Source organism: Calypte anna, chromosome 1, assembly GCF_003957555.1.
Source record: "Calypte anna isolate BGI_N300 chromosome 1, bCalAnn1_v1.p, whole genome shotgun sequence".
Lineage (NCBI taxonomy): Eukaryota > Metazoa > Chordata > Aves > Apodiformes > Trochilidae > Calypte > Calypte anna.
In genome coordinates, this window is record NC_044244.1 from 40,827,354 (window position 1) to 40,848,027 (window position 20,674).

The 20,674-nt window shown below is 41.3% G+C and overlaps 1 protein-coding gene across 2 annotated transcripts in view; it reads right to left on the reverse strand.

The window, feature by feature from the left end:
- The window catches only part of PARVB (parvin beta), a 58,905-nt gene that overhangs the window by 24,784 nt on the left and 13,447 nt on the right, over positions 1-20,674 (reverse strand). The window contains exons 1-3 of one of the 2 annotated variants that reach the window (XM_030463035.1): positions 12,544-12,648; positions 9,968-10,057; positions 7,398-7,468 (exon numbers count right to left, since the gene is read on the reverse strand). In XM_030463035.1, the coding sequence (XP_030318895.1) occupies positions 7,398-7,468; positions 9,968-10,057; positions 12,544-12,580 (198 nt within the window). In that variant the 5' untranslated portion in view covers positions 12,581-12,648. Of the gene's footprint in view, positions 1-7,397; positions 7,469-9,967; positions 10,058-12,543; positions 12,649-20,674 lie in introns of those variants that run through there. The other variant, XM_030463028.1, reaches the window with a different exon arrangement.

Below are 20,674 nucleotides of genomic sequence, written 5' to 3' on the forward strand. Positions count from 1 at the left end.
ACGTAAATCATTTCTGCTCAGAGGAATGAAAAATATCAAAAATTACTTGTTTAAAAGAACTCTTTTTCAAAATAAAGATTTTCTGGTAAGTTGCTCACTAGCCAATATCAGCAACTTGTATCAAAAGTAGTCTTCTCTAGAGCAGCTAGAGCAGGAAAGTGGAGATGACATTTGAAGACAGATGTAAGTACACAAGAATGTGCTCTGTCACGAGTATTGTTGCCCCACAGCTCCCCTGTGACCTTGTAGAAACTTATCTATCATTTGGGCCATCCCCTCTATCAGATGGCTTCCACTGTGCAGCTACAGCTACCACCACTGTTCCAATACATGCCACCAAGTTGTTCCACACTCTTAACATCCACCTAAATGCTGTTTGTTGGACAGGAGGATCAATCAGTTTCTCCCTCCTCCCGTCTCATGCCCTCCTCTTGCAACACCCTCGTGGTTTGCATGGCCCATGAATTGGCAGCAACATTTCTGCTTCAGCAGCCCAGCCTGCTGGCAACTGGGCCACCCCTGGAACATGGGGTCCTGGATCAAAAGGACCGTGCCACCATGGCATGGCAGGTGTGGTCATCCCCTCACTTTGGCTGTGGTCACAGGAGCCAAGCTGGGGAGTCTGTCTCCTGACAGTCTTCCTCCAACAGGCCCTGGAAACCATCTTTCTTCTCTGTCAGACAGTCTGATAGATGTAGACTAAAAAAATGAACAGAAACAAATGTCGTAATAATTGCTCTCCCAGCATTTCACCCTATAGGTGTCTCAGGACACCTCTTCAGCAGCCTCTGGATCAGGGAAGCTTTCCCAGCCCAATCCTTCTACTCTAGATTTAAAGCAAAGGTTTTAAACAGTCATAACATGCCAGCTGTCATCTGGCATAGGTCATCAAATCTTTGGATTCCCTTTGCAAGCAAAATTAGCTCAAAGCTTATAGCCAGCAAGAGTTAAATGCAAGAAGATGCAGCCTAAATAAAACAGCATAGCTCTGTTCTGCAGGTGAAGAACCATGACCTCCTTGGGAGAGAAACTCCAATTGCCTATTATCTCTTACAATGTTTTTCAGGGAATAGACGGACATTTATGGTAAAGGACTGAAGAGAGGTTATTAGACAAGTTAACAAAGGATTAACACAGCTGGAAGACAATGAGAAGAGGGATACCATCTTTCACCTCAGAAATGTTCATCAGCGATACAGAAAAGTGAGTCCAAAACAAGAAGACACTTTCCTGACCCAGATTACCCAGAAAGGGATTTCCAAAGCCTGACAATAAGGGGACTGATGAATTCCAAAACAAGTAAGACACACATAGACACCAACAGAAAAACAAAAGAAGAAATCAAAGTCAGAAGATTTAAGTCTTCCATTTAAGTCTTCTAGAGCAGACTTTCAGAAATTACCTGAAGTTAGCTGAAATTAGCCTTTGACAATCAGATCCCACTACAGTTCCTGTAGGACGAGGCCAGATTTCCAAAAGATCTCAGAAGCTTTAGTAAGGGAAGACTTAGGATACAAAATTATTTGAAACCATTCACAAGTATTTTATTTTGTCTGTTCTGTGCTGAGTGGTATTTAAGTCAGAATATAGAACATACCAATGAATCAAAAATAAATGTTCTTAAGTACCTTTTAATGTAGGAGCCAACATCCCACTTCCAAGAGCATAGGCACACAGGAATCACCAAGTGGCTTTGGGCACAGCATATTAAAAACAGAAATTACTTGCACTGCATGCTAGCTAAACATTTCAGAAAAATTTAGCATGGAAAAACTGTTGCCAAAAAAGTACATAAGAGATTCAATTTAAACAAGATCTGGCCATAGTTACTTTATTATTTTAATAGTTCAGAAAGAAAAATATCTCAAAGACCATTCTAACCTCTTTAGTATTCAAACTGCAACTTCAGCTCTGCTAGAAAAAATGAATTTGAAATTTAAGAAAAAAACATCCAAGTGTTTGGTTTTGGTGTGTTTTTTTTTTAACAGCCCTTGAAGACTAGTAAGTGCTGTAACTAAAAAAACAACAAACAAATCCCAAAAATCTGCTGTCCCACCTTCTGATTTCCTGATTGTGTCTTAACTAGGAGCCTGGAAAAATCTTTCTTGTTAGACCTCTAGCAGGGAAGTAAAACATCATAGCAGAAATACTTTCTGACTGTGCTCATGGAAAGTCAGTTCTCCACTTTATAGCTGCTCCTTTACACAAAGACAGAAAATACTCAATAACGTACATGTCTAAAAATTTAAACATCTTGATACAGTCACAGAGTACTTGGTGGGGAGCAAAGAGAAGGCACAGACAGAAAGACTGTGCATGAAAAAATGCTTAACTCCAGTTTCTCTGGTCTCACACTTCTCTACCCATTCCTTCATTTCTCTATCTGTACTTCATAGATCAGCAGTGCAATATTGCCTTTTAAGCTAGGGATACATTCACTGTTTTAAATAATGAGTGTAAGAGAAACACCACAGGACTGAGGAATTGCAAGGGCTGTTCTCCCAGTGTCAGCCCTAACACTGTGCCTCTCCATATACAAACAAAGGCTGATGAAGCCACCACAAGATCCCACATGTAGCTGGTGATCTTCAATGAACCTAAAACTCATCTGGTTCAGTACTTGGAGACTCCCAAACCAGCATGCAAGTATATGGAAATGTTTGTTATGTCACTTAACTTGTCACACATGCACAGAAATATGCTTTTCTATAGTCCCGAGTATTTGGTATTAGCAGCACAATTTTAAAACTTTAATACAAAGTCCCCCTGTCCTCCATGCATATCCATAATGATATAAAACATCTCTGAACTGAACTGTGTCAAATGTCCGGACACATGCGTTTGTAGTTGTTAAACTTCCAGCAGTGCTTTAAGTTTTGACACCTCCATTTATCATATCATTTTTAGGACAAATTCATGTCTGGTTAAATGAGCCATGTTGCATTACTAAGCACTGGGCTGAAAACTGCAATTCTGCATGAAGCAGATAGCTGAAACAATACAGAAGGGAAAATGAGATTCCCTGGCTCATTTTTTTTTTTAGTTCATGCAAGATGGATTTCTACATCAAACTTCACCAGCGCAGCAAAGTGCTTTTTGTTCTGCAGGCTGGCTGGTGAGACACGTTCAGAGTACATCTGCAAAGTTCAAGGGCATAAGGACCCCACGGTCCCTGCCACACAGTAATGAATAAAACAAAAAACAAGACAAAATACATGAACACATCTGGTACAATGGGAAAACAGGAAGCCCAGGAAAGAAAGAAAACCCTTATTTCAATGACCCTTTCCCCCCTGAATTCTAGGAGCATTAGGAAACAAGAGATGAAAGCTATGAAAACTTAGCTGGCTTCAGATTTGAGCATGGAAATTAATATGAAAAATTAATATCCAGGACTGGAAACTGTTGACTAAGCATAAAGCATTGGCAGCCTGTAAACAAAGACAAGGCTGTTTGTTTTCAAAAGTAGATCACAGAGAATTTAGGAAGCATGGTTTAATCTGGTCACATGTGAAACATTAGGAAAAGGACAGCAGCTTCATTTTTATTTTCTCTACTCCACAGTGAATTTTTAAAAAGCCATAAAATTAGAAAAAGGAAAAGGTGATCATTTCTAGGGCAGGTAATGATTTACTACAAACGAGAGTATTTACTCATTTCAGGCAGTACCCAGAGTAGCAGTGTTTGGACCACTATGAAATTCAGATGAGGCTTTAAAGGCCAAAAGTTGTTGCAGTATCAGTCACTCTTACAGAAATCTATGCAGGGGGGGAAAGCATCTTGCAACTGTGACTTGCTGTCTTTTGTCAAGGAAAGGCCCTTTCAGACAGGACCAAATTCTTGCAAGCTGTTTTTTTTTATTCAATTACTACAAGCTCTTCTTCAGACTTTTCCTATCAAAACAAACAAGAATATTCTAGGAAATCTGCCACTTACGTGAAATGTCAAAGTATCTGTTCAAAGCCTCCAACTCAAGTCCTACAGCCCACTAACTCTAATTATGTTTAGGATGACAACCAGCAATGAAGCTTTTGAAACTTTTATTCTTCAGCTACATCTGAACCAGAAGGGGGAACCTTCTACCTTTACACTCAGTATACAAAGAAACATTTATGAACAACAAGGAAATCACACCAGGATCAGCTTCCTTTGATTTGGAATTGTTTTTTGGTTTTTTGTTTTGGTTTTTTTTTGAGGGTGGGGAGGTTTGGGATGATGTTAGGTTTTTTTTTTACAGTAGTTAAAAGAGAAGTAGAAGAACCCCCCCAACACTCCTTACAATTAGAGACACAAACCAATATATTAATGGAAACTCAATTTTAAACAGATTCACACTAACACATAGACTAGAAACCTGGATCTGAAGTACACAATAAAAACCAATGTATCATAGAATACCTCTGTATCTGATCATAAAACTTGTAACTCAAACACTTCAAGTAAGTTGTGCACTTGTCAATTATTGGACAATGAAAAGAAGCTCATACATTTCAGACACTAGACATGAAAATACTTTGTGAATAATTATTTATACAAATATATAAATAAAAAGATGACTCATCTCTCTTCCCCCAAGAAAGAAAGCTTTGTGTCTATTGAGCTATGTACCAAAGTGTGTTTCATTAGACACAGAGTAAATGAAGAAAAAAAAAGCTGCTGACCACAGAAGAAATTTAGATGAAGACTTCATTTTGACAAATTTTGGTGAAGCTTTTTTAAAATGCTGTCAATGATGATAACAACTAGCACTTTGAAATATAATTCTAGTCCCTGATGATTTTCATATGTGCAAGAGGACTTAAAGCAGGTATTTTAGCATCCATAACTAAGCAGTCTTCAATAAGGGGATGAACTCTATATTTGCTTTAATAAGATTAAGGCATGAGGCTTTCTTCTGGTCTCTCTGTGTTACCACAATGCTATACAATCTGTCCCTCCAGAGTTACAACAGCCCTGTCAAAATCACTTCCAAACACTCCCACGAGTTTGCACCAATCAGTTCACTATGCATATAATTCCTACAGCATGAGGCAAGCAGAAATTGAAACAACATTTTGTGGAGACAAAAAAGATATTGAAGCAGTGTCAGCAATAGATATCTCTGCTGTTTCTTTGCACTGAGATCCATTTATCCAGCTGCGTGTGACTGACAGAACAGAAATACTCCAAATCTGTGATGGCAAACCATTGGCATGTCTAATGCTGGTGCTGAAAGAGATCTGGGCTGGCACCAAGAGAACAAAGTCACACTGCCAAATTTCAAGAGGCATGAGGCTCTATTTCTGCTATTGAAACATTCTTCTCAGAGCGGAAAAGAGAGAGAACCACTTGAACTACAAAACCGTTCATCTATTCGACCCCTCACTCCTTGCTAGTTCTTCCTAGATGGAGAAGGCAGTCTTTTCTGCTAGCTGCTTGCTGTATAGCACTTAGCACGGTTGATTCTCATCCAGCACTAGGGATCTTGGAAAATGTCATTAGCCATTACAGAACAGAAAACAACGAATAAATTCCTCTTTTTTTTTTTTTTTTTTTGCATTCTCCAAATTCTGTGGCATCAAATAGGTTTTGCCAACATAATTCAAACCTCTCCCTGCCTTCCAGATTCAAACCAACATAGTGTTGAATATTCCTCTAGTGAAGTCTCCCTTAGAATCTCTGAAAATTGATGAGAGGCAGTCACATGATTAGTAATTACCTAAATTACATAATTTTCAAGTAGGTACTCTACAGGTCACATCTCTGCTTTGAGGATGATCCCCAGGAAACAATCTCCAGTTGCATGCTTCTCCCCACACCAGCTGCTCTAGTTTAATTTGTAATACATTTTCTCTTCATGCAAGTGTAAACTTGCACAGTGAACCAGAACCTGATGCAAGGTGCTCTATGCACTCAGATACATTCTCGAGTGCAGCTCTACCCTTGATACTCATTACTCCTAAAATTTTTCAGATTTGTTAACTGGAAAATACAACCTTGCCAGACTGTGACATTTAAGGAAGACTCAACAAGTCACATTAAATTAAACAGCAAATTTCCCCGTTTAAAAGCAATTATTATCTCAATATCAAATCCCCTACACCACAGAGTGCATCTAGTTCCTTCACTGCAACAACTCGGAATTCAGCTGAATTAAAGATAATATTGCTGCTCCACTAGCAAGGAAACCACAGTACCTTTTGAAAGAACAACGAAAGACCACTGTACCTTCTGAGAGAATTAATGGATCTGTGTTCTAACAAAGAAAGAATGTGCAAATTCACTTCATTTAAAACTACAATGCATTCCAGGTGAATCAGAATAACAAATATATTTTGAGCACAGTTCCTCACTAAACTCAGTGTGATGTGGTTTTGGAATCCTAAATAGGTTACTGATTTGTTGAAAGCAGACCACTAGGTTTGTTTTAAAGATGCACCAGGTGAGCAGTGTTTGCTGAGGTATTTGGTGAAACGTGTGCAGCCAGGTGCATACCTGAAATGAATGTGCCACAGCTCCACCCCCTATTTGGAGACAGTATACACTACCCAAGGTTTTCAGATTCATCCAACTACAGCTGTGTTGTTGTTTCTAAAAGAAGTATTTCTAAAAATTAATTTTAAAGTAATAAAGAAGTGTAGTGGGAGGTTTAACACAAGCACAAATGCCTCTTGGAAAGAAATCACATTTGTTCAGAATTCCTTTTGCTCCCTACTCAAGCTTTCTTTGTTACCTCAACAACTTGCAGCATAGAAAAGGTTATAGTAAGCCCTAATCCCTCAAAGATCAAAGACTTCATCAGGAGCATTGCTGAGGCAGAAACCTGCACCTCACGTCATCATATCTGTGAATACTATTATCAACACCTTGGGCAGGTGTTTCCAGTGATAATACAAATCCAGGGCAGTCTGGTCCCTGCCCTATCACACAGGAAAACTGAGAACTTTCCTTTTTTGAAAGAAACCCAAACAACAGAATATAGGCCAAAAAGAATCCCAGTTACAACTTTTCTATAACACCAGAGGTCTTCTCATTGTCCCCTGCCATGCCCTTGCTTATTCTGTCCTAGTCTCATCTCCTGAAAAGCTCACTAATACATTCCAAAGCACCTTTCCTGTTTTCATAGACAGAAATAGCCCACTCCAGGCAGTGTCAAGGTAAGCACTGATCCTCACTGTGATAATGGAATTTATATAAATGGACAATGAAGCCTCACTCTGTAAGTACCATTAGCACTCTGACATTCAGCCTTCTTATGTTTCTCTCATTGCTTTTAACCTTACCTTGTTGATGAACTTAATTTTCACAGATATATTTCAGCAACAAGATGTACTCCTCAACTGTATCTTGATAATCAGCTTGTAAGTTACTCCAGCTCACTACTTAAATCGAAGAAGGACAAAATATTGATCTCCTACCTTGATCAGTTCTTTGAACTTGGGGTCTTCTTTTGAGTTAGGATCAATCATAGTGCGTTCTTCGTTCTCTTCTGTCCAAGTAAAATGAGAAACTTTGGTGAGATCCACTTCAAATGAACACACTTGAAATACTGCAACAATTCCTAATCATGAAGTGGCCTGTCAGCTGACCAAGAAATGACAGTGCCAAGTCATCATCTTAGCAAGGGGATATCCAATGATCAAGGAATTAGGCATTTTTAGAGACGCACAGAAAGATAACAGCCCTAACTTCCCTAAAAAAGGATTGTTCCCATTGACCTTCTCCAACTTAAACCCCACAGAATGATCAGGGAGATCACTGTCCTCCACACTCTCATACTAATATGCCAAAAAGTATACTCAACTACTTTTTTCCCTCTCCTTAGTTTGCACTTAACTTTTCTTTGAAAATACATGTCCCAAATTACACCATCCTGAATAGTATAGCAAGCTTATGGCACTGCATTCAGTGCAACTGCAGAGGCTTGGGCTGAGAGTTTGTGCCTTGCTCTCTGGTTCTCTGAAACTTGCCCACTCACATGGCCCTGTGTGCCTGAATTCCTTACCTCCCGAGAATGAAAATTACCCCAATTTACATAATTTATATTTGTGCACAGGAAAAAAATACAAAATACATTTCTCAGGAGTAGTCTTCTATTTCTGCTGCTACTGTGGGATGCAGAGATGTGAGAAATGTTCTCCAACAGCCAGTAAGACAACCACAAGAGGCATGAATGTAAAGACTGATTTTTAGAAGGGGTTATTTGATACAGAAATGTTGGTAGCAAAATCAACTTAGCTCAGTAAGGCTAACAACCAAACAAACTTTGGGAGAATTATCTTCAGAACAGCACACATGAATACATGCATCATGTGCTTGTTTATGTTACCATGGACATGGACAGCAATATTTAGAAAGCAGTTGGAGCAAGTCTCATAATTTAAATTATGGTGCCTTCTTTCAAGTTGCAGACCTCTTTTTGCACCCTTCATTTTCGGTCCTTTAGTAGTGAAGTGGTAGCTGTGATCTAGGTTAGAGATCTATTCCTTTAAGTGGAGAGCAAAAATAAGACCCTTCTCTCTGAACATACTTGACAAACTTCTACAGACCTAGGAAAAAACATGAATTCTTTGGCTGCTTCCACACACCCCCCCAGTTCCTTTACTTCCTTATTACTCCTTGGGATGAGTCAGGCAGTCTAGTCGCAAGGAACACCCACTACACACCCAAAATACTGCTAACTGAAACCTTGAGCAAGATTTGACCCATAATGCTATTTGATTCACCACAGAACTTTAAGGTTCAACACAGTTATAATGGTTTTGCATGATGAACCTCCAGGAATGGTCCTGCACCTTCTGTAGTCATACACACCTTTAGTGGTACCCAGAAGAAATCACTGGAGACATAGCTGATTTGTACATATACACAGAGCAACCAACACTTCACCCACATCTCAGAAGAACAGTACTTTGCATTTCCTACTACTCTTCTAATCAGAGAATCTAAATGACTAACACTTTTTTATTTTTAGTTTCCTGTTTTATTATCTATCACCACGACAGATTGCTTCACCTAATTCCATAGATTAAGAGACATATGGCCAGGAAACAAAAAATTTTTTTATTCCAACAAGTTTTAAACCCTTTTTTTTTTCTAGATTAAATTATACTGTTGCTCCTGTAGGGACTCAGGAAGTGTGGGGAACAGAGAGAACAGGAATTTCTATCCTAATCACTTTAACTTATTATTTTTAGAAGCATAAATTCTTATCTGTTCATTCAATATCAGGTACCATTTTACTGTACTGTAACTTGCAAAGTAGCAGGAGGAACAACATGGAAGGACAAACATAACATCCACTAGTCAACAACAGTGTAGTATGAATGCTGAGAAGAGGCAGTCCAAGGGTTCTATAGGACACAACCCTCTGCTACAGACTCTCTGTGGGTTGGTCCTTTTGTACTTCAGTTCCCTATCTACCTGTCTGTCTGTCTGTAAAATACCACTTCCTTACCAGGGAAGGATATCCATGAGGACAAATAAAGACTGAGATTCACTTGGCAATTGGTAATGGAACTGAAGTAACCATTAAGCAGATCTATTCAGCAGTATTTTCCATCTAATTCCCTGCAAATCTCACCTATTTGCTTTGCATGTGATCACAGAAGAACTCGAGTTCTCTGCCTATTTATTGAACAAGTCAATTGTCCCACAGACTACCTCATTTAAGTGTATCTACCTAGGTGGCACTGCTCTTTAAGTTTCATTTTAGCCCTTCTAATTTCATAGAGTGGACCTCTGGGAAGAGCAAGTACAGCTCTGCTCCTTTTCTGGCCACACTGTCAGCCTAGAGAACCCAGGCAGAAATGTTGAATTTCAGCTGGCAGGGCAGGGACACACACAACAATTCTCAATTCTCATGCTCAATTCTCTTAAGTTTTAACTGAGTAATCCACACTGAGCAGTAACACAAGGGACATGTGGGTCACAGTGGCCACCTTCCTAAGTAATTGCCTAGTTGAGGTCTGTAACTTGAATACTTTACCTAATAGTGTGTCTTCTGGATGGATGTCCATGGCACTTGGGTTCATTGGTGCATTGATAGCATTTTTACCTTCTTCTTGGAGGTCACTCACTGAAGAGAGAGAAAAAAAACAGAAGACTGTAATAAATGCAAAGTTTGCAGATGTGTAGGGGCTGAGGTGGGTATTCATAACTGGAGAAAACATCTGGTAGCTCCATTTCAAAATGAGCCTATGATTTATGGAATCAAGAACTGCAGCCACAGTGGAAAATAAAATAGAAATAACATCCTTTCATAGGTTCTTATTAAACTGAGCAACCACATTATTGACTGAAAATATTTTGCAAGAAACCCAATTGCGTAGTAAGAGCAACCTCTGAGTGCTTGTTTCCCCAGAAGGAAGGGGTATGAGCCTGTCTGCAGGACAGTGCAGATCTAGAGCAGACAGACAGCATGACCACCACTCATCTCCACCTCTTCCAGCTGCAAAACACAAGGAAGTGCAATTTGCTACTGGATTCATTAAGGGCCTCAGAGAATCCCAGGGAGACCTGCCAAATAAAGATGAAAACATATTTCATTCTAGCATTGCCACTGACTAAAACCAAATGTAGCACAATCTGGTGAGCACAAATCTGGAATTTGTCATTTCAAGCTCTTATCCCAAACACACAGCTCTTTTTTGGAAAAGTCAGTGAAGTACCCTTTACAAATAAAATTGATAGTAAATTACTTTCCCACATCCTGCCACACAGGAGGAACTGAACTTGGGAAAAAGTACTGAATAATTGTTTAGTATCTTGACAGAGCTTCACAGTAAGAAACAGGGGATAAAAAGACATGGTAATAACCCCTCCTATTCAGTGACACTCCTGTACTAGCATTGGGTAAGATCACTTGTGGCAGCATTTGTGGTATTGCAATTTCTTTGGGAGAGGCCCAAGTCCCATACTCTTTTTAGGGGAAAAGCAAGGATTTCCAAATAAGTAAGGTCTGCAAGACAAACTTCTCTGGAGAGAAGTTTGCGAAGAGTCACTGTATCCCAAGAAGAACCTCTTTCAAGATAGTCACTATTCCTCTTTCCAACTGGAAAATCAAACCACAAGCTAATCATTTGCATGCACTCTGCATGCAGTCCTCTACCCAAGCTTGCTTTTTTTCCTGCTCAATAGAAAGGGAAAACACAGTGATCCTACTGACACAGAGGTGGAGAGGGAAGAATATACTACAACCCCTACACCTTCTTTCACAGATACTTGAGAAGAAGATTCTTAAAACCAGTGACCATATTTCTTAATTGCAATTCCAAGATGTTGGCTAACTCTGGTTCACAGCATGATACTAAACATGACTAAAATCTTCAATTATGAAATTGTGTTCTTATGTTCTGCAAGCAACAAAAGCCAGTCCCATATTTTTGAGACCTTATGGCTTCTGTTAGAGTGCCTGGTTAGAGCTAACACTGCACAAAGCCTGCGGGGAAGGGGCTCTGCCAGCAAGAAGCAGGGCTTGCTTTCTCTTGCTTTCTGTATTGTGCACCCTCTGCAAAGGGAAGAGAACAAAAAGGCATTTTCCACTGCAAACGAAATACAAACAGAATACAGACAAATTTAACCTCCTGAATAAATGTCTTTATTAAAGAAACTGTTCATTATCCCTTCTCTGCATTCATTCTCATTTTTTTTGGAAACTTCTCCAGATCAAAGACAGAGAGCAAAGAGACCTCACAGAAGAAACTAAAGCAGCTCTCACAGCGTGCCTTTTCTGGCACTCTCTGCATTATGCCTTAACTAGAGCTTTCTCGCCCAAGCAGCTCCTACACTGTGATGCCAACAGGGATACAGCCACCAGGAGGCATAAGAAAAGTCGTGTGGAAACTGGACATTACACATTAAGATTTTTAAAACCCTCCTAGGACAATAAATAACTAAATTCCACTTAAGCCACACTTTGGTTTAAAGTACTAGCTTTCTTCCTAGATGTAACTCTTTCCATTATTAGAGCACTGCTGCCTTTCTGAGAATGCCAAGCATTCAATAAGGTCAGGACATCGTTGTTCCTAATGCCCTGCAAATGGAGAAGAGAACTGCTAAGTCCTCAGAGCTGTGAATACATGGTACTGTCTTCAGTGGGTGCTATGTCAACAAAATACTGCATATATTTCAAGCCAGAACACTTCTAAATGCAACTAAACTGATTTTATTTCTAAAAGTTTAATTAGATTGTACACTTATCTCTTAAATACAAAAATAATTACACTCTTCCTAATGCATAAACCTTGTTTCTGAGCAATTTACTAAACTGAGAGAGAATGTTAACATGGAATTGCGTATTAAGCCCCCTCCCTCACAAGATGAAGAGCCACATAAAACCCTTCCGCTTGCCTTCAGATCCTGTGGGACTGGGCCAGGTCTACAGGACCAAAACATCCTCATCTATGGCTACTGGCAAAGCACGGCTATGCCAGCTGAAAGCCTCCCAGAGCCTGCTGCCCAGGGAGAGCCCTGCTTACGGAGAGCCCTGCTTACAGAGATCCCAAACACCAGGTCCTAGGCAGCTCAGGAAGAGATTCTTCCTACAAAGATAATCTTTCCTACCTCCTTTTTTGCGCCTTTTGCACAGCAGCCCTGCCATCCCGGCCCCAGCAGCTCACACAGGTACCAGATCGACTGCAGAGGCGTCTGAATACCGAAGGAACAACAGCAACTGGATAAGGGGCTGCAACCTTGGGACTGCCAAACCTATGTTAATTTGGGCAGGGTGACACAGGAGGAGGCACAAAGATAGCCTCCCAGCTGCTAAGTGGGGGTGGGGGCCAGGACAGAGGACGCTGCACTTGGTTATGGACTCACAGCCAGAAATCTCTCCCTATTCTTGCTGCCTCTAAAGATAGCCAAGTGCATCCCTTGGTCTGCTGCTGGCCACCAAAAAGCAGGCACTTCAAAGATGGTGTTTTCTCTGCAAGGAGCTTCCTGAGAAAGCCATCTCCAATCTCTGTCCAAAGTAGTCAGGTTGCCCACTTGGAAAAGCTTGCTCCAGTTCACACACGTTTGCAGGTCAACAGCCACTATGCAGAGAAGAAATTGTGCTCAGGAGCATAAATTTGCCAGGGTACTGCCAACACCTGCTGCACTCCAGAACCCTTTCATCCTACAGTTGAACAAATGCTGAGGACTTTTTCCCTGCTTACTGTACCAATATTCACTTAGCACTACTAAGGAAAGAAAGAGAAGCAGAAAAAAATAACTGAATCACAAGAATGGAAAACACTGAGATCCCCTCAAATGGGCAAGTGAAGGCAGTTAAAAATAATAGGACTGAGAAACAGGTACATTTCTGAGAACCTAACTGCAAATTTACAATAAAGAATGGCTTTCAACCCATGCTTTCACAAACCCAAAGGTACTGTAAAAGATTACAGATATTAAACCACTGGTAAACGCCATGCATCTTGAATCCCTGTCAGCAACAGTGGCTTTGCTGTAATATTTGCACAAGATCCTTACATCAAACAAGCCACCCATGCAAGAAAGCATTTTCCTGGTAGAGAAAAGGTGCACTTGCACAACAGGCTAAAGGTCATGATATGTCCCCCATGAGATATCACTGCTTCTTCCTTTCCCTCCACCTTCCCATTCACACATCCCTTTCTTTTCCCTTCCCCACAGGAAGCTTCCTCCTCTGTTGAGCTGGCACAGTCCTTTGATCTTTAAATTAGATCTCTGTGAAAACATTTTTCCCTAAAGCCTGATCAATTAATTTCATGGATTGGTCAGAAGAAACGTGCAGTAGGGGAAAACAGGAACCAGTGGGAAGACAGGCTGGAGTAGCATCGCTTCGTTCAGGTTGGTCTGCAGCAGAACTTCACTAGTGTCTGTTGCCCCAGCCAAATTTGTTTCCTCCCATGGGCACACCAAGCCAGGGCAGGGCAGAGGTCTCCCCCAGGTATGCAGCAGAATGAGTATGAGCAGTCCCAGCATACAGAGAATGGTCTCCTGCCACACAGTTTGCCCCCACCTTGACCCACAACACATATTCTGCCAAAGAGTTACAGCCTTCATATAAAACTTGCCAATAATCCAAATGACTCAGCTGTGAGCTTACAAAGGACAAGTCAGGTGTAACTACAGGCACATAAAGATGATGCCTTGGAAAGGTATCTGGCACAATTAGCCACAATGTCTCCCAGATGCTTGCCATAGCCTTCCCTCCCCTCTGGCTGGAGATTTCCTCTCTGAGCAGCTCTGCAATTAACAGGCAGCACTAGTCCTCCCTGAACTGCTTCAGCCAGCACTAGCAAAATCCAAACGTAACAAGGGATGGGCAGACGGCCAAAGTGTTCAGTGAAAACCCTGAGCATTTCCCTAAACCAGAAATTTAAATTCATGAGTAAAAGGTCACTTGTCTACCGGTCCCCAGGAAAGCAGCATGGGCTCCTGGCAGCCCTCTGATGTTTTAACAGTCTCCTGGCAGTGTCAGCAGGCAACATGATTCAGTCACATTGGAAGCTGTGCTGGCCTCTCAAACAAATTATTAAAATGAGCGGATCGCATACACAGGTGCTCTGCAGCACTACATCTGTAAGCCAGGCAGGCTGTCTCGGGGCATGGGATTCCACACAAACTGCACAGAACAGGAGCAATTAGCTGCAGAAAGTTGGAAGCACCACCAGGGCTATCAGGGATTTCTCACAAATCAGAAAATGGCCTTTAAAGTCAGCAGGAGCACTATAAAATGAAGAAAAGTCTCTGGGTTCTCGGTTTTATAAGAACGAACAAGCTGATAACAATTTGTTCCTTTCTACCTTCACTCAATAATTTTAGTGTAATTTTAAAAGACATAACAGCAGCACAGTTCACCAGTTCACAGTTCTGAAGTCTCTACTATTTGCTGCCGTGTTATTAAAAAATTGACTGCAAGCCTCTGCTTCTTACAAAAACAGATGGTAAATGCTACTTAATTTTAGCCCTAGTTATTTCTGACTGCAAAGCTGAATCCAGCCCAGCAGAAAGCAGCAGCTGTCATGACACTCATCACGGGGCTCTGGATACGGTGCTTTCCTTCCCATTCAACCAGTGCCGAGCTGGCTCCACAGCACTGCCTGAGCACTGCTTTTACACAATGTACTTTCATCTGGTGATTAAACCCTAACTTTAGAAGCTATTAGACTGGTTTGTTACCCTTGGCTCCACTACAGATGATTTGTAACTTTGTCATCCTCTTTGGCCGCAGCAGCACACAAAAGGGAAACGTGCAAGGGCCATGTAATGCAAACTGCAGGAGAAGCTCTTTTCCTTCCCCCAAGGTCTTACTGCTTCCCAAGTTTCCTTACTCTTCCCAGAGACCAATCCACACCCACCTGCCCTTTTTCAAACAGCGACTCACCTGCCTGAACCTTGTATTCTAATAGTTCAGATAATCACATGCAAAATAGAAGGTCCACATTCAAGACCATTTCTACTCCACTCAAACCAGTGACACGACTGTCATTCACTCACACCTCAGGTGGGATGTGGTCATGGGACAAATCCCCCTGATGAAGCAGCCAACCCTTGCATAAAAGTTCAAGTAGTTGCTGGAGCTCCCACTTCATGCGTGAGGCACCAGACCAGAAGGAAACCAGTCCCTGATGGGTAAAGAGCCTGCAGTGCCTACACTTAACCCACTTCTCTGCTTGCCTATCACAGACCAACACATGCAAAACTTCCAATAGACACCTAAAACTCTTTCACAAAGTCATCTTCGAAACTGTAAGCTTTCCAAGAACATAAAATTAAAAGTTTTACAAAAACTGTGCATTTTTCAAGAAAAACTGTCGTACTGAAAGATTTCAAACCAGCCCCAAACACAAGGCATGCCAATAGACTGAAATTCTTTTTCTCTTTCCTAGAGACAAACCACACACACAACTCACCAGCCTGCTACTGCATTACTAATCACTTAACATTTACAAAAGGCTCTAAGATCTTCTGATAGAGGCTGCAGAAGAAAGACAAAGCCTCCATTAATTATAATAGAGAATTAATAATCACAAGCAAATCAAAGGCAAAGACTTTATCAAATACACATAAAGGCACTGTACCAAGGGATTGTACTCAAAGCAGAACCATGGTAATAAAGGAAATAATTTATAAGCCTCAGAAGGCAGACAAGGCTATGTTCTGTGAGTTAAACAAAGGGGAAGCCCTAAAAAAGTCAAGTTAAAGGCAACTTTTAGAAAAGAGCTGAAATAATTCTTTTGTTTAGTTGGAAAAAGCAAGTTTTTTGCTCACATGCTTGCCTATAGGATATACGTGTTAAACAGATGATAGCCAGAATTCTGTGACAGCCAGAACAAAGATCTCCCCTTTACTTTTGCCAAGGGTAAAATATATACCTAGCATGGTAGCAGCATATCCAATACTTGAGGCAGTGAGGAACCTGTATGAGAATCTGAGAGTTTGTTATATTTTGCTTGGGAGGGTGAAATAATGCTTTCAAGTTTTCTCCTATGAAAATTATTATTTTTCTATCAAGTTGTGGTTTTTTTATGTTGTGGGTTTTTTTAATTTTGATGAAAAACAAATTTGCATTTTTGGCTGGGTGATGCCTGTGTTGAGATAGCCAACATTAACATGGCTAGAGCTGTCCTCCCCAAGCCCTGCATATATATCAGCCCTCCTGAGAAGAGGAAGGTTTGTTGGGGTAGAAAGGAACAAGCAGAGAAGCAGGAACTTGGAGGAGAGGAGCACTGAACAGACACCATGGCCACGAGTGGCTTTCAGCGTGACCAACATTGGCATCTGAACAACTAAACAATCAAAATGAGACTGTAACTACTAAGCAGACAGATCTTAAGCCAGTTACGTGGCCCGGTTCAGTTCAACAACAATGCTGAATAAAGTTGCTGAGTGCTGACCTGGCTTTCTGCTTCAGTTCCTTGCAGGGCCCTGCAAACTTCAGTGCTGGTGCTGCCCAGGAGGAAGGAGGATCCTGCCCTCTCTCAGCCACCGCCGGTGCTGGGCAGCCATGGGACAACACAACAGCCAACAAGGCAGGAATCACTACCCCTCCTGCTACACAGATAGATCCTCCCTCCAGTATTATTCTGGCTCTGATAACAACTGACAAACCTGGAGCTGACCCATTGCTGCCTGGGTATAGACTGGCAGTGATAAAAGCCAAGATGAGCCCACAGGACCAACACAGAGCCATTGTATTTAACATTCATGTCTTCTTTCCAGAAGCTGGACTGATCCTATCCAAGTCTCAAGATACCCAAGCACCAAGCCAGAATGCATCTCAGCATTTGGCTTCCCAGCTATTTCACACCCTCTCTGCTCAGCTCATGCAACAGGTCTAATACCCACTTAGTAAGTAATACTTCAAAATATATTCCACAAGGCAGAAATACAAGATGTACACTTTGACAGAGGCTGAAAGAGAGCTACAGAGCTAAAACTAAAAGTCAAACCTGGGATTCATCATTCTGCTCTAAGTCCCTGTTTCTCATTTCTTTAATTAGTATCTTAAGCTTAAATTACATAGCTGTCTTTATCAGGCAGACACCCATCCATGCTGTCAGTAAAAGGGCTCTCCAGACTTCTCTCCCATCCCTAGCTGCCACTCACCGATTTCCTTTTGCTGGCCCTAGTGGTTGCAGAAGCCACAGAGCAAAGACAGTGTGCCTGAAAACTAATCAGATAAGAAGGGAAAAAAATGCAAAGTTCATGTTAACTGTGTAGACACACAATAACTAATGCTAGCCAAAAAAAAAAACCAAAAAACAACCAAACCCAAAACAAACAAAAAACACCACCAAAAAAACCCCAAAAAACAAACAAAACAAACAAACAAACAAACAAAAACAAAATAAAGCAAACAAACAAAACTAGCAGAAATGAGTGTGGATAAGAATGGTGTTTTAAAATAGTGGTGTAGGGATATTTTCAAGCAGCTCCCAGCAAACAGTTCTGACATTTTCTCCTCCCTGCCTGAAAGAGAACAAAAGTCCCCTTCAGGCAGCCGAGCAAGGAGAAGTCTGCATTTCTTACTTGTGCTGTGCTGCAGTCTCCTCAGGATGCACAGTTACAGTTCAGTGCTGCTTAGACCCTGAGCTCACTGTGAGGTTTGGAACCAGCACACGGCTGGGAGCAGGATCCCACAACTGAACATCATGTACCCATTCTTTTCATGGACATGAAATCTGTCTCCCCCATTTCCTGCCCCCTGCACAAGCTTTTGCACAGACTTGCTAAGAAATGGGAAAATGTTTCAGGTAACAGGGCTCAATAATGTAATGCAATACACAGAGAAGCTGTGGCTGCCCCTTCCCTGGAAGTGTTCAAGGCCAGGTTAGATGAGGCTTCGAGCAATTGCTCTAGTGGGAGGTATCCTTCCCCAAGGCAGGGGGGTTGGAAACAGATGATCTTTAAGGTCTGTTCCAACCCAAATATTCTATGACTCTAAAGAGGGTCATAGGCCCTCATGTGTGCATTTTATTTCTAAGGTAAAAATAAAACAGTTTCCAAAGTCATTTACCCTTTATCCAGCTTTCCTAAGCACTAACATAATTCACAGCAAAAACATACAACTTCTATACTCCAGGACTTTTAGTGGGCATAAATTTGGCACTTCTTGTCCTAAACTCGTAAACAGATGGCTGCAATCTCAAAGTTTTTTTGACAGGGAAAAGCCAGGCTGCTGCCTTAAACACCACAGGCAGTAACTGCAGCTTGAAAGGACCCTAAAAGCAACTAGGGGAAGCTACACTTCTCCCTTTGCATACAAATTCTGCTTGAAAACAGGGAAAATTGTCTTCCCCAGCCTCCATCAGTTACAATTCCATCACAACATACAAAAAGTCATTTCATCCCATAAAGCAATGGTGGAGGACTATGTTTTCCCAACCATCCTGCATGTTCACCAGGACAACTTCCACCTGAGAGAAGGATGTGAAGTCAAACCTGCCTGATGAGTACAGAGGGAAAGAAAAAGGACTGAAGACCTGTACCTAACCTCAGCAGAAAATGCACAAGGTATTTTAGATTTCCTGCCACCAGTTCTCCATGAAATACTGTATTGTAGTACATGGTGCTTAGTACTCTTCCAATGCTTCTGTGTACTCCTACAGACAAAGCTGATGGGCAAATGCAGGTAGGGAACCACACATTCACAGTCTAGGAATTCAGTCCAAGGATGCAATGAAGCTGATTGATTTCTACAAGATGCCAAGCATCAGCACAACTCCCTTAACCAAAAGCAAGACCAGAGTCAGCTCACTACTTAAGGTATCCATGTTTGATGGGTCTGGTCAAAGCAAATCACCAAGGGAGAGCCAGCAGAAGCTGTCAGAAGCAGACCTAATAAATAGAATTACTCTGGGATAGTTGCCTACTCAATTCATTCAATTCTTGTATGCTCCATCATGAAGAAACCAGGGAGAAAACAGCACTTCAGTTTAATGCCTCCTACAAGCTCTCTTGCTGATCCCACACACAAATCTAACTGCAAACTTAATCAAACAGAACATTTGGCATCAAAAAAGTCACTACTGCAGCTCATGGTAACACATTTTACAACTGAGCTAGTTTCCATCCCTCCACCAACTTCTTCCCACTCTCATGGTTTGACACTTCATTTGTCGGTGCCCAAATGAAGCCCACTCAGTTAATTAACATCCCAAAGAAGTTTGACCTGCTTCAGCTTACTGCTTTCCCCATATCCTTTGCCCCCCTTTCCAAAGGCATGAAAAGGTCAACAACCACCACCAAAAGCAGTCAACTATGCAAATATAAGTTGATGCTGCTTGTTCTTCTGAACGTGTCAAGAAAGGTACAGAGTAAGAGACTCACTTCTGAAGGCAGTGATGGTAGGTGAGCACAAGAAGTATCAAAAAGGCACAGTCTCCTCCAGCTGATAGTACAGAGCTCAGCAAACCAACTTAACACAAATGGGAAAGGAGAATACAGCTATCACTTGCAATTCAAAAAAAGCAACTTTTTTGCTTGTGCAATGTTATTCTACAGGAAGTATGAGCTGAGATAAACCATCCTGCAAACCAAAAAAAATGCACATGCCTAATTGCTGGAGTTGCCCAAATGTCACCCAGAAAGACAAGGAAAACCCTGAAAAAACCCTCACTTATAGCAACTATATTTGCAACCCACAAGTTGAGGGCTTGCTATTAAATACAAGTTTTCAGTTCAACAGAGCACAGAACCAGAGAAGGGATCAACAGTGCTACAGACTAGAAGTTTTAATCTAGACACTCACGACACAGTTTTTGGATAACCAAACACTGAGGTTTGCTCATGCCCAGCTCTACCTTTCCTGTGCCCTACCTGCACTCAGGGCAGTGAAGCCATGTACTGAAAATGAACTGAAACATCCTACTATATAAGGAGACACTGCAAATTACTAATAAATTTTCTCAATGGTTTCTAGACAAGTCCTATGTGAAAAATTATGAGCTTTGAGCACCAGAGGAGCCTGCCAAGACAAGCACTTCAGTTGTAAGTACTACAGACCTCACAGTAAAAGAAAGTCTGGAACTCAGAGCCCACAGTCAGATAAAAGCCAGACCATGAGGGGAAGGTCCAGTGAAGACAGAGGCTGCCATAAAAGCATTCAGATGTTTAACTCTGCCAGGATGAAGTAAGAAATAGACACTGCCTTGTCCTAACAGAGCTGCTGAAGATCATGTAGAGAGAGTGGAGTTCAGACCTCTGACTGCCATTCCACTCCAGT